Genomic DNA, 14,145 nt, shown 5'->3' with positions numbered 1-14,145 from the left:
CATGTTTAATAGCTAAAATTAGTTTAAATTGTAGGGGCATCTTTATAGCTGTATCAGTATTCTCACGGGGATTTTATTGTATAACATATTTGTAAGGAGGTACATGCAATTATAATTTCTGCTGTAAGCAGATTTAAATTTTGGTGTTGATACCACAAATATTTCATTTTCACAAAGCTTTTTTTTTGTATAATTGTTGGATTATGTGAAACAACACAAAAATAATGATTAAGTTTAATGGTATTTTCAAGAAAGAATAACTTAGTTAAATTAAGAGTGTATATATATATATATATATATTTTTTTTTTTTTTTGGTACTCTTTACATTATAGGTCTCTAGGACTCTACAAGGGAACCAGTTTAATTAGTTACTTAAATGATTACTTATAAGATAGATACTTCTGAAATGCAGTTCCTGAGAATGTGCCCTTCACCGGAGTGGTAGATTTTATTAATTGAGTGTGGAACATTTTTAGAATAATGTGAAGATCTATACAATGAAATTTTTGAAATCCATTTTCGGTTGTTTAGTATAGCTCGTCTATCTTCCTGTGGAAGGGAACACATAGAGTGGTCAGTAAAGAAACATTCAAAATTATTTTCTCCAAGTGGAAATATAGTACTTTAAAAGATACCTTAGAACCGTTGGAATTAATTAGGGTAATAATTTTAGTTCCTTGTTTAAGTCATCTAAAGTTTTTGCAGCTTTTTTCCTGGAGGAAATTGCCAAAACTAAGAGTTCTTTTTTTCACCTTTTATTAGAATATCACTTCTTGCATAGAATGGCTTTTATAGATTATTTTCTTTTGATTTTTTGCTATTTAGCATGGAGCCTGCTTCTCCCTCTGCCTATGTCTCTGCCTCTCTCTGTGTCTCTCATAAATAGATGAATAAAATCTTAAAAAAAAAATTAAAAATTTATAATCTGGCTTATTAGCAGCTAAGTTTTCACAAAACAAATTGAAACCTGTAGAACTTTATTGTGATCATCTCATATTTTCAGTGATGCTGAATAACTTTCTCTTTTTAATTAAAAAATCTTTTTCTAAAATTAAAAAGTTTCATATATCAAATGAAATATTTGTAATTTTACTTAATTCCAATACAGCCTATTCCTATTGGTTGTGATTTAATCAGTAAAGAATGGCTTATTTAAAAAAAATTAATGTATTTAATTTTTGGTTAAAAGTATAAGAAATCAGCTATTTTAATTATTTAATCATAGTCATTTAAACGTGATCACGTTTCCAAAACTATTTTAAAAACTCCATCATGTATGTTTGTCTCTGCATTAAAAGAAATTTTGCACAGTAGTTACAGTCTTAAGTCTTTGTCAATTTTATTATAAAATTACCAAGAATCTCACAGTGGCAATAGTAAATGTTATAGAAAACATTCAGTAAAGAGATTATTATGTTTTCTTCTTCTGAGAAAAGTAACAATACTTTCACAAATGAGGTCACAACCAGCTGTTGCTATCTGTATGCCAGGCTATATCTCAAGATTCTTTAAGTGTCTATCCGTATTTTGCATAGAGATCTCACATTAAGAATTAGCTATTGGGAAAATAATTAAATGACAACAGTTTTCTTCTAGAAGAAATACGGAATTGTTTCTCAAAAATTTCTAATTAAAGTAGGACTTCTCATTTTACAAAGTTTAATAAGGATAATATTTGAGGAATATTATCTTTTTAGAGTAACAGGGTAAAATTGAATAGATTATCAACTTTCTCAGAGTCCCTGGAAATGCATCAAGTAACCTCCTTTACTAAAACCTTCCATGATGTCATGTGTGCCTCATATGAGTAATGTAACTTCTTGTAATCAAGTAAAACAAACGAAAACAATTGCAACATGCTCCCACCTTTTAAAATGAATAGTTTTAATTCTCGGTGCTGTTAGTATTTGGAAGAATAATATTCTTCAAACATGAATGTACTAGAACGTAGCCCTGCACTGATTTATTGAGTTAATATATTTAATTAGGTTTTAAGAATGGCCAGATTTGGGATCCCTGGGTGGCGCAGCGGTTTGGCGCCTGCCTTTGGCTCAGGGTGCGATCCTGGAGACCCGGGATCGAATCCCACGTCGGGTTCCCGGTGCATGGAGCCTGCTTCTCTCTCTGCCTGTGTCTCTGCCTCTCTCTCTCTCTCTGTGACTATCGTAAATAAATAAATAAAATTAAAAAAAAAAAAGTTATTATAATTAAAAAAAAAAAAAAAGAATGGCCAGATTCAATTAAGTGTAAATGAAAACTATTATAAGTAATGTCTAACTAGATATCTTAATTTTTTGTCACTTATAGTAGCGAGTATTGATTTTTTCCCCCTTTTGTTTACGTTGTCGAAAATCTCTACCCATGTCAAGAAAGTAACAAAGACTTAACACATTTAATGATCACTTATAGGATGCTGCAAAAATGTGTTTAGGTATATTTATACCTGCATAATTTTGAGGCCCTAAGAAAGCAACGGCTCATTGATATTACTTTGAGTTTAGATATTTTCCATTATTTTTACTTCTTTTTGTTTCACTCTTCCAGGAAGCAAGAATTGGATAGTAGTCATCCTCCAAAGCAACCAGGAAAACCGCCAGACCCTGGACGTTCAGCTCAGCCTGGTCTCAGTAAGAGTAGAACCACAGACGCTTTGAGGTCAGAGCAGAAGTCACCTGGACGGAGTCCTTCCACTATTAGCTTGAGAGAATCAAAGTCCCGAACTGATCTGAAGGAAGAGCACAAGTCTAGTATGATGCCTGGCTTCCTCTCAGAGGTTAACCCTTTAAGTGCTGTCTCCTCTGTTGTAAATAAATTCAACCCTTTTGATTTGATATCAGACTCTGATGCATCCCAGGAAGAAACTGCCAAGAAACAAAAAATAGCTCAGAAAGAGCAAGGAAAACCTGAAGGAATCACAAAGCCTCCATCACAACCGTCACCTAAGCCAGGTCCTAAGCAGCAAGGACCTGTGAGGGTCCCACCACAGCAGGATGGCTCTCCCAAATCAGTAACTTCTCAGCAACCAGAAAAAATGAAATCACAACCTCCAGGGACAGTAAAGCCAATTCAGGGGCTTACCCAGGCACCTCAGACAGACCAGGCACAATTGCCACCTCAAAGAGATGCAACCAGGCCTCAGACTAAACAGTCAGACACCGTGAGGGGAGAATCTGTTAAACCCTCAGTGCAAAGCCCATCCAAACCACCTATTCAGCAAGCAAGTCCTGGAAAACCTCCAGCCCAGCAATCTGGACCTGAAAAAGTTGCCACACCACACCCTGGGCCTGCAAAGCCCTCAGCTCAACAGCCAGGGACAGCAAAGCCCCTAGCCCAGCCACCAGGGACAACAAAGCCTGCTCCTCAGCAGCCTGGGACAAAGTCTCCAGCTCAGCTTGTTGGGCCTGCAAAGCCTCAAGCTCAACACACTGGGTCAGAGAAACTTCCATCTCAGCAGCCAGGGCCCGCAAAGCCCCTACCCCAACAGCCAGGGCCATCAAAATCCCCAGCTCACCAACCTGGGCCACAGTCTCTGGCTCAGCCACCTGGGCCTACAAAGACTCCATCTCAGCAGGTTGGGCCAACAAAGTCTCTGGCTCAGCAGCCTGGGCCAGGAAAAATGCCAGCTCAGTCTCCTGGCCCAGCAAAACCCCCTCATCAGGCTGGCCCGGCAAAGCCCCCTCCTCATCAGGCTGGCCCGGCAAAGCCCCCTCCTCAACAGCCTGGCCCGGCAAAGCCCCCTCCTCAACAGTCTGGCCTGGCAAAGCCCCCTCCTCAACAGCCTGGCTCTGCAAAGCCTTCACCTCAGCAGTCTGGTCCAGCAAAACCCCCTCCTCAACAGCCTGGCCCAGCAAAGCCTTCAGCTCAGCAATCTACAAAGTCAATAAGCCAAACAGGAGCTGGGAAACCTCTGCAGCCATCATCATCTCCATCTGCAGCACAGACTCCAGTACAAGGCCTCCCTAAAACCATCTGTCCTCTTTGCAATACCACTGAACTTCTGTTGCATGTTCCAGAAAAGGCCAATTTTAACACATGCACTGAGTGTCAAACCACTGTATGTAGCCTCTGTGGTTTTAATCCCAATCCTCATTTAACCGAGGTGAGTACATTTATTCATTGTGTTCATGCTCTTAATTGATATTGTCTTGCACAAATGATGCTTAGTTTATCACTGGTTTCATAGGATGACATTGTTTTCCTCTCATCCTTTCCTTCCTCCCTCCTTCTCTGCTAATTGTAAATTTAAAGAATTATTAAATATTTTCTTTAATAATAAGCCCAAAATATTGCCGCAATTTTTGATAAGTTTGGCCTATAAAGTAAAAATTGGTTTAAAGATACTGAGCATTTTTATTCGTTGCACTCTGTCCCATACAACCCAAATTAATAGTGTAATATGCAGTGATATTTATTGTTTAGTAAGCAGTGTTATTAGTTTAACTTTAAAGTTCATACTCCTGCCTACCAAACTTAAGGTACTCTTAACTGCGATCATACCTGTAATGGGAGGGAAAAACAGGCAATATTTTCGCATTATAAATACAATTTTAACACAAAATTGAATACACTTTTCCAAACTGTATATCCTCTTTCCCTGCCAGCAATTTTGATACATACTGGGAAGGCATGCTTCACTCTTTAGTTGAGAGTCATTAATAACAGCCTAAGTCAGTTCATAAAGTGAAGAAGTGATGAGAGCAGGTTCCCCATTGGTGGGTGTCTTCTCAGAAGTCCACAATTTATTTCTTCAAGTCTTTGGGTAAACCTTCCTGACCTATCAAAGCATAAAGGGGCCACTAGTGACACAGATGAGCTCAACACTGTTTAAGGATAGAAAATTAATCTTCAAGAAGTCAGTTAATGTTAACCCAGCACGTGAAGGCACTACATTAAACAAAAAGATATATATTTTAATAGGTAGAAATTTGGGGACATTCAGGGCGAAGAGGCAAAAAACCCAAAACAGCACAAGAGCTCAGAAATTCTCTGAAGTTAAGAAATAATTATAGTGAAGATGAGATAATATAAGTGAGAATAGAGAGGCTAGAAGAATACATTTTTAAAAGAAATCTGGTGGCTTCTACCCAGTGAGAAGGCACAGAAATCACTTTGTCTGCAGGACAGCTGTTGGTAGGCTATGTGTGTATTATGTCTGTGAAAGCCCAGGAAGGAACTGACAGCAGGCGATGAAGAATTATGTGATTTAAATATTCTTGAGAGAGGAGACTTGTGTACCCTTGTTATAAATGAAATCTATTTTATGATAATAACAGCATTGATGATTATTGATAGCTGTTATATTAGCTGGGATACTTACTCTGATGAGAGATTAAAATGATGTAAATTAAAAATGTGTTAACTTCTGCTGGTTTTCTGAAGTATCATTTACTGTTCTTATCCAAAAGTCCTATTAAGTACCTTAACTTTTCAGATAAGTCATCTTTAATATAACATTGTAATTAATAAGAACATGCTGCATTCAAATCGTAGCAAACATTGGATTATAAGTAATTTGTGTATGTAGTTGTAGCGTTTAAAATTTTGGTGAAGATATGTTTCTGCTTGTACTATATGACATTGACAGGAATGTATGGTCATAATGACTTCCAACAATAGGTCATTTCATGAAATGCCATTTTTTTGGCAATCTATAAAGCAGAAGCATGCAGTCAGACTTTGAAGCCACATATATTATTAGAATACCTGTTATATGGAAAATATTTTAATACATGTTTGGAAGAATGTAAAGATAATTAAAACATAATGCTAATCTTAACATCAAAGCGTATGAAGTGAGATAATACATGCACAAGGCACCACGATATGTGGTCAAATGATAAGAGTTATGAGAGAGATGGACTAACACTCTGGACTTCAGAATAAGAAGTGTCCTTTCCAGTGGGTGAGATTAAGAAAAGCTTCATGGAGAAAAAGGCATGTGAGTTATTTTGAGCTAAGGATGGACAGTGTTTGAACAGGTGAAGGACATGGAAAGGGGTGATGATTTGGTCTAAGACCTAGAGCCAGGAAAATGTAAGGTGTATTAAAGGAATCTGTGGTAAATCTAGGTTGACTGAAGTGGTGGAGGAAAGAAAGATAGATAATGAGATTGGAGAGGAGTCGAAGTCAGATTTTGGCCTCCCTCATTTAGCAGGTTGCGGTGAACATTCTGCTTTATGAAACTTATTTAATGTAGTTGTACCTTCAGTTCCTCATTCATTTTGCAAGTTTATATCAAATGCCTGTTGTGAAGCCCACATTGAATGCTCTGAGAGAACCAAGAATTCATTGGATGTGGAGCCTTTCTTCCAGGAAATAAAATAGGGGAAACAAAAATTGTATATGAGAAAGAAAAAAAGTATATATATGAAAACGTAACTTTTACAAGGCTTTACAGTTGACATAGTTCCTTCCTACTTGTTTTATCAAAATTAAATTTCCAAATAATTTCATGGGCATATATTCTGTTTTCTCTACTATAATAATTAGAAAACTAGTGTTCAGGTGGTTACCATGGTTACTTTACTTCTTAGGATCATCCTGATAGTAAATAATCAAGAATTCACCCTAAAACTCCTGATTACAAATCTGTTTACTTTTGGTAGGAACAGAGATAAAATGCTATGAGGTCAAAGAAAGAACACATCACTATCACTGATGGGAGGTGCATGGGCATCATGACTATCTTCATGAAAAGAAAAGGATTTGGGCTGGAAATGATGAAGCATAATAGGAATTTGGACACTTACAGAAGGAGTTGGGAGTGTGGGGGCAGGTCTACCTCACTAGTTCATTAAAGGAAAGCATTTCCATTACTGATGAGATGAGCTTGGGCAAGTCATTTAAACTTTCTGTGGCACGGACACCATTTGAAGTTTGAATATAATAATGTATTCTCTGCCAAAAGCATTGTATTATTAGGAGGATTCTCTGAACATTTGCATGAGAAGGTATTATTAAGTATATTAGGTGCTTTTTAAGTTGCAATATAATGCAACCTGGATAAGATTTAACTTCTAAAGCTTGACCTCAGCTTGTTTTTTTACATAGGTACACTATCGTAAGCTGTTGGGTTCTAAGGGAGCAATCAGGAGCCATTTGATTTAGTATTTTTTTTTATTTATAATATTAATAGTAACATTACTTTTATTTTTTTCTCCCACAAGTAAAAATGTCATCTGAGTTGTAATTCTAAGCTCTAGGAAGGCACCTTCCCTAATCCTGTCCACCAAATGGCCAGTTCCTCATTCCTGAATTAACAGGGGGTCAGATTGGGAAGTGAGACCTGTGGATTGAGGCTGAAAGCTTCTGGTTGAAGGGAGAAGATGGATGAAATTTTGGGAATAATTGCCACTGTATGTCCATAAGGAAGTAAACTTCTTTGCATCTTCTGAAGAGGATATAACACTCTGGGTCAGATTGTCTTCAAATATTCGGATTGAGTAAGCAGTTTCTCTGCAGGACAGGGACAGATGCAGGATGTTCTTGAGTGCTTTAATTTACATGGATTTATTACTTGTAAGTTTGATATTTATGTGTGAGTAACTCAATACTATTACTTTTGTAGTTTATGGGTTATATAGAATATTCTCTTGTATCAGTTCCTTTTTTTTTTTTTTTACAATTTTATTTGTTTATTCATGAGCAACACAGAGAGAGAGAGAGGCAGAGACACAGGCAGAGGGAGAAGCAGGCTCCATGCAGAGAGCCTGATGCGGGACTCGATCCCGGTCTCCAGGATCACGCCCTGGGCCGAAGGCTGGCGCTAAACCGCAGAGCCACCCAGGGATCCCCTCTTGTATCAGTTCTTGACAAGATTAGAATTTCTCTGATACTTTTTGTTACCAACATATCAGAATCATGACTATATTTGCTTAAGAATATTCTGGCTCTTAAATGATACCAGTCTGGGGATGAAGGATTGGAGAGGTATCATCATTCAGACACAAGCTTTAGGGAAGGGGATTTTTACTTCCTTAACTAAATTTGTTAGCTTTCTCCTACCCCTGCCACACACACACACACACACACACACACAAACCCTCACACCCTTGGACAACTCAGATATCTGTGTGAAGAGGATGGTATTTAAATCGTCCACTCTGCTGGCTGACAAGATGTGCACTGCTCCAAATAAACCTTAAGAATCTACTGGCTCCAAGCCTAGACTTTTGGTGCCAAGAGGAGTTTATAGCTATCTCTTTTTGCCAGTCCATTAACAGAATAAATCTCAACAATGCAGCTTCTCTCTTTGGGCTTGCTTTCTGACACAGACACTGAACAGTTGCTTTCTAAATAGCAACAACAGCATTTTTTGTTGTTTTTGTTGTTCATTTACTTTCTCTCTTTTGATGTATAGCCTGGGACAAATACAGGGAGAGATTTAAAGACTTGTCCCTAATGTCTGAGAATTCTCAAATTTTGTAATATATGAAGTGACTTCATCATTCTTCAGAATGCTGATACTGAACCAAATATTAATAATGAAAGTGGATTTAAGGTGCTTTGTGGGGGTTTATTTATTTATTTTTTGGTCATATTATTTTTGGTCACGATGGCCCATATGTTAATTAGTTTCTTGGCTATACCAGATATTTAACAAAAACATGGCCATATTTTAGGGGCTAAAAAACCCCAAAAAACAAACCCACCTAAACTTGCATATAAACACCCTCCACTTATTAAAAAAAAAACAAAATAAAAAAATGAAATTCCTCAGGTAGGCAAAATGACTTAACTGGGCACCACTTAGGTGGATAGGCCTGCTACATCTTCCATTTCTGGTGAGAGAAACCAAGGGGGAAAATCTGTTAAGAAAAACTGGTGAGAAAGAAAGTAGAGCTGTGCCCAGTGTCAGGTGCTAGAACCTATAGAGAAAGAAAACCAGTAAGACCTTCCTGATGGTGGAGTAGCTGGAGGAATGTTTAGAAGAAAGAATATTCTCTTGCTTCCTGATGCAGCGCAAAGGTCTTGCACCTCTAATTCTAAGCAAAGACTGCAACATAGTTCCTCTTAAAAAGGAAGACTGGGCACAGTAAGTTCACCTCTTCTTTCTAAAAGTCCCACTTCTTAAAAGATTGAAAATATAGTGGTTCCAGAAAATGGTAAAAGACCACCAATAGTATAAGTTGGCATGTTGCATTCCTAGAAGATAGTAAAATGGGAAAAAGATGACAGAAAAAGACCCAAGGAAACCGCTGTACAAATGGCTTCCTCAGGGGATCTCTGTGAGCTCTAAGCTAGGAATGAACAAATCCAGAAATCAGTCATGGGTTGTGGGTAGTGATCAAACTACAGATTAAAGAACTGGAGTAGGAATCAGTACAACTAATTGACTATTTTCTAATCTCCAGTGGGAAGATGGTGGGTGGGGAGAGGCTTGATTTTTCTTTCCCTCTAGCGAAAGCTAAAGCATTCTCCAGGTGACAGGATGAGCTGCCTATTGGCCCCTCATGAGAAAACTAGGGCCTTTGAAAGAGGATTAGAAGTAATGCCCTTCTCACACAAGAGAGTGATTGAAAGGAGAAAACAAAACATTGTTCAACTGTGTGTCAACTTCACTGATCTCTTACTGTCCTGGAAAGCTGTCCTGAACTTGGACACTGACCCTCTGCCGTCCCATCTCTCATTCAAAGGAGAGGACTAATGGAGAAGCAGAATGTCTACAAACACAGAAGAACCTTTGTTGGTTATCTAGTAAGCTATGGAGACATTCACCATAAATGACTGGTTTGAGAGACACACTTGACATTTTAAGCAATAATCCCACATGAAGGATGCAGGTGACCTACTGAAAAATAAAACAACAACAGAAACACCTGACCTAATAGGAAAGAACTCATTCAGGGAATATAAAGAACTTACAAAAATTTTTCTTATTCTTGAGAAATATTGAAAAGGATATTTCATAAATAATTACCATATTCAAATTTCAGTGGGTCCGCTTGATGGTCAGGAAAAGACCCAGGATTTTTCCATACTAAGAACTAAATTAAGACAAATAAAAAAATTACTCAACTACTTACTGTATTTCAGACACCATTCTAGACTCTGGGCATATAAGAGTGAACAAAGTAGACAGAAATTCTCCCCTTGTGGAATGTGTGGTCTGTTAAGAGGGACAAATAAAACATATAGTGTGATAGCTGGTAATAAATGTTATGGAGAGAAATGATGTAGCAGAAGGTCAGAGCATGGATCATGAGGGGAGGGGATCATTTGGTAGGTTTTCCTTCCATTGAGGGATTAGGGTCTGGGAATTATGGATAACTTGAGAATCTGGAATGTTTACTGGTGACTACAGATCTAATTTGTGTATATAGTCCTAAATAAAGCTTGCGTTTGGGAGTGATTAAGGAAGAAAAGGATGAGAATGCACCCAGAAATGTGTAAAATTCTGAGATTTTCCTCTTTTCTACTTTCTTTGGTGATGTGGAGGCTGAGAAAGGGGCATTTTATCTCCTATTTTAGTATATGTGCTGCCAAAGTGAGCACAAGGGAATTTTATCTCCTATATGGGGGCACTTTCTGGATACCTGCCCATGGAGTTGTAGACATTTCAGGGAGGTAGTTATTTATAACTCTGGGAGCTCTGGGGATCTAAAAGAAATATTAAAAATCATGAAGAGTATACCTAAGAGCTCTAGTAGGAGCTCCAGAAAGAAAGAATCAAGATGATAGAGATAAGCTCTAGAAAAACATTTCTCTGAAGTAAAGAAAGATTGAAGTCTTCAGATTGTACAAGTCTACCACTGACCATGCAAGATGAATCAAATAACTGATAGGTACATCCTGAGGAAATACCAGATTTCCAAAGATGAGAAGAAAACCTAAAAGACTTCAACAGAGAAAAATACTACCATCTACGAAAAGATGAGAAATCAAACAGCTACCATACTCATTATCAACACAGAAGACGGTAGTTAGGGAGTGATTTCTTTAAATTTCCAGATATGATGATAAGATGAATTTTGTACCTAGACAAGATATCAGGAGAGAGTATGAGGGCAGCTTAAGAATGTTCTAACACGTGAAAGAATGCATACAAGGTATTACCTCTCTATAGGTATATGTGTATATATATTTTATTGCATGCTAAGATATGCATTAAATATTTCTTGGCTATGGCCTAAGACAGTCCTAAAGTAGTGGTAATGTAAGGTGGTCTTGAAACATTGAAGCTTTTATAGTAGGCTGAAAAAACGTAATATTTTAAATTTATAAATTGAAACTTGATACTATACTGGCAACCTCTAGGAAAATTCAAAGCAAAACTTCACACTGGTTGATTGAGGAAAGTAAGGCTTGGTAGAGAAGATTTTACCTTTAATGTACCGTTTTGCACCATTTTTTTTAAGCTTGTAAATTTATGTTATAATTAACATTTAAGTAATTAAAAAATTCTCCATCAAGTGATTGGTTGAACATTTTTTTTTTCTTTTGGTTGAACAGTTTTGTGATAGAATGAATAAAGGATTTAGATTCTTGATTTTTATACCTTTAGCCTTGGCATTCTACTTTTTGACATGACGAGAATTTTTGGTTTTAAAAAACAATGATGATTTGAAATGCCTTTATGCCTATGATGACAAATTTGATTAGTTTTTCTTTTAAAAGATTTTATTTATTCTAGAGAGAGAGAGAGAGAGAGAGAGAGAGGCAGAGACACAGACAGAGGGAGAAGCAGGCTCCATGCAGGGAGCCCAATATGGGACTCGATCCCGGGACTCCAGGATCACGCCCTGAGCTGAAGGCAGACGCTCAACTGCTTAGCCACCCAGGCATCCCTAATTTGGTTAGTTTTAATACGTCCTTTGTCACTATCATGTGTGCTTTAACTGACAGTTTTTATATGAATCCAGTGCAGAGAAATAGTCTCTTGATTCTAAATATAATGTTCTTATAGTCCAAAGATAAAGGACTTTTTTTTCAGATTATTCTCTGATAATCCATATGGTATCATTAATAATATTTAAATAAGAATACCCTGACTATAACAAAATTAATTTATTTTCACTTAAAATAGTTTTCTGATGAATTTGAAGGAATAGAAATACTCATTTAAAAAAATCTTACTTAAATATGTTTAGAAACACCATATTTATTTAGCTTTCATTTTCGACAACATCCAGTTTGCAACATTTTTCTCATGACTTGGATGTTCCCTGTATAACATATTGAGCAATATTGAGTAGGAAAGGTATAAAGCCAGTGTTCTTGGACCTTCGTTACTTCGTTATTTTATATGTTTCTGAACATATAAAATATATGTTCTCTATGTTCTCTATGTATTAGTTTAGTCATTAGAACCAAAGCTGCTTTTTTTTTTTTTCACTTTCAGCTTTTAAATGACTAAATGTTTCAGGTGACTTTCTGCATATCCAACTTTTAAAATATCTACTAAGGCTGTTCATATTATTGCAACCAGTATGATGATGTATGTAGCTGGGTAAGGACAGATGTTCTGCTGTGAAAGCAGATACCTGCACCTAAACAAAATCATTTACTGGATCAGTAAACTCAATACAGTGATGAGTGAACGTGCTTATTGTTCACATCTCTTGAGAAAACATCTAACATTCACTCCTATTCCATATCTTAATTAGCGTAGATAAAAGTAAGCTTTTACTTACAGATATGTCAAAGATAATACATTAAAGACAAAAATGTAAATAATCTATTAGAAGTATAATTTTTTTCCTTAAAAATGCCAATATCAAGTTCATCAATAAGGCATCAGATCTAGGGTGTATACTCTTGCTGATATTCCTATGAATTTACTTTGAAGTAGTTCTAGTTACCTCTGATAAGGAAGCAACTACTTTTCTACAAGTGTTTCTTGCCTTTTTTCTTCAGTAAAAGAGATTGATCTTTGGTCACAGAAAGGAGAGATCTTAGTTTGAACACTATGCATTTCAGACTGCAGTAGGCCCTCTATATTCATTTTGTCATTTCATGCTCTTTTATGAGGTGGTATCCACATTTTAAAGACGAGTAAAGAAAAAAAAAAGATGAGTAAAGAGAGTAAGGAAATAAAAATTCATGTTGTAAAGCAATTTGAAATCTCCGATGTTTCTTTATAAGTTAATCATCAGATGGCCCTTTGGAAAAGTGGAAATAAAGTGGGATTTTAGATTAGGAAATGTGAATATGAACCCTAGCTCAGCTACTTACTTGTGATTTGGTCTGATTGCTCTATTTTTCTTTCTTTTTTTTAAAAAATATTATTTTTTTCATTTGTTTTTATTGAAGTTTGATTTGCCAAATATAGTATACCACCCAGTGCTCATCCTATCAAGTGCCCCCCCTTAGTGCCTGTCACCCAGTTACCCCAACCCCATGCCCACCTCCCCTTCCACTACCCTTTTTTTGTTTCCCAGAGTTAGGAATCTCTCATGGTTTGTCTCCCTCTCTAATTTTTCCCACTCAGTTCCCCGCCTTTCCTTTATAATCCCTTTCACAATTTCTTTTGAGATCACTCTATTTTTCTAAATATTCAGTTTTCTTATTTATGATATAAAACTATTCATAAAGTAAAAATCCTATTTGGCAGTGCAAGTGCTTTGAAATTGAAAGTAGTATATAAACATTATTTTTCATCTTTATAAAAATTATGATAGGCAAGTAGGGATAGTGCCATCATTGCTAATTCCATTTGTCAGTGAGAAAACTGAAATTAGGGACTTTAGGTGACTCCAGGTCACAAAATTACTGAGCAATGAATCTCATATAGGATGCTAGATCTGCTGACTCCAAATTTAGCATCTTTTTTTTTTTTAAATGGGAGATCATGTTGTCTTTAAATAGGCCATTTCTTAAATTTTTAGGTTAAAGAAAGTGTGTGTGTGTGTGTGTGTGTGTGTTTGTAAATTTCACATATTCTTAAAGTTAAAAAAATTAACTTTCTTGGCAAGAGTTTAGTTTTGAAATTTAGTGTAAATTAAACGAAGGTCCAAGAACACTGGCTTTATACCTTTCCTACTCAATATTGCTCAAACAAGAGTGTTATATTGCTGGGTTCTTTTTTGTTCCTTAGGAAAACTCTGAACTTCTACTCTGAGCTAGCCACTCTGTTAGATTTTGAAAATATAGATGATGAAGTTGATAACTTTGTTTACTGTCAGGAATAGAACTCAGAGTCCAAA

At 36.5% G+C, this 14,145-nt stretch overlaps 1 protein-coding gene across 2 annotated transcripts in view; it reads left to right on the top strand.

Moving 5' to 3' along the window:
• The window catches only part of PCLO (piccolo presynaptic cytomatrix protein), a 389,747-nt gene that overhangs the window by 3,615 nt on the left and 371,987 nt on the right, over positions 1–14,145 (top strand). For both annotated transcript variants that reach the window (XM_038562845.1, XM_038562846.1), the window contains exon 2: positions 2,546–4,100. In XM_038562845.1, coding sequence (XP_038418773.1) covers positions 2,546–4,100 — 1,555 coding nt within the window. The remainder of the gene's footprint in view (positions 1–2,545; positions 4,101–14,145) is intronic.

Source organism: Canis lupus, chromosome 18 (genome assembly GCF_011100685.1).
Source record: "Canis lupus familiaris isolate Mischka breed German Shepherd chromosome 18, alternate assembly UU_Cfam_GSD_1.0, whole genome shotgun sequence".
NCBI lineage: Eukaryota > Metazoa > Chordata > Mammalia > Carnivora > Canidae > Canis > Canis lupus.
The sequence above is the reverse complement of the archived record's forward strand: the minus strand, read 5'-3'. Positions and strand labels throughout refer to the sequence as shown.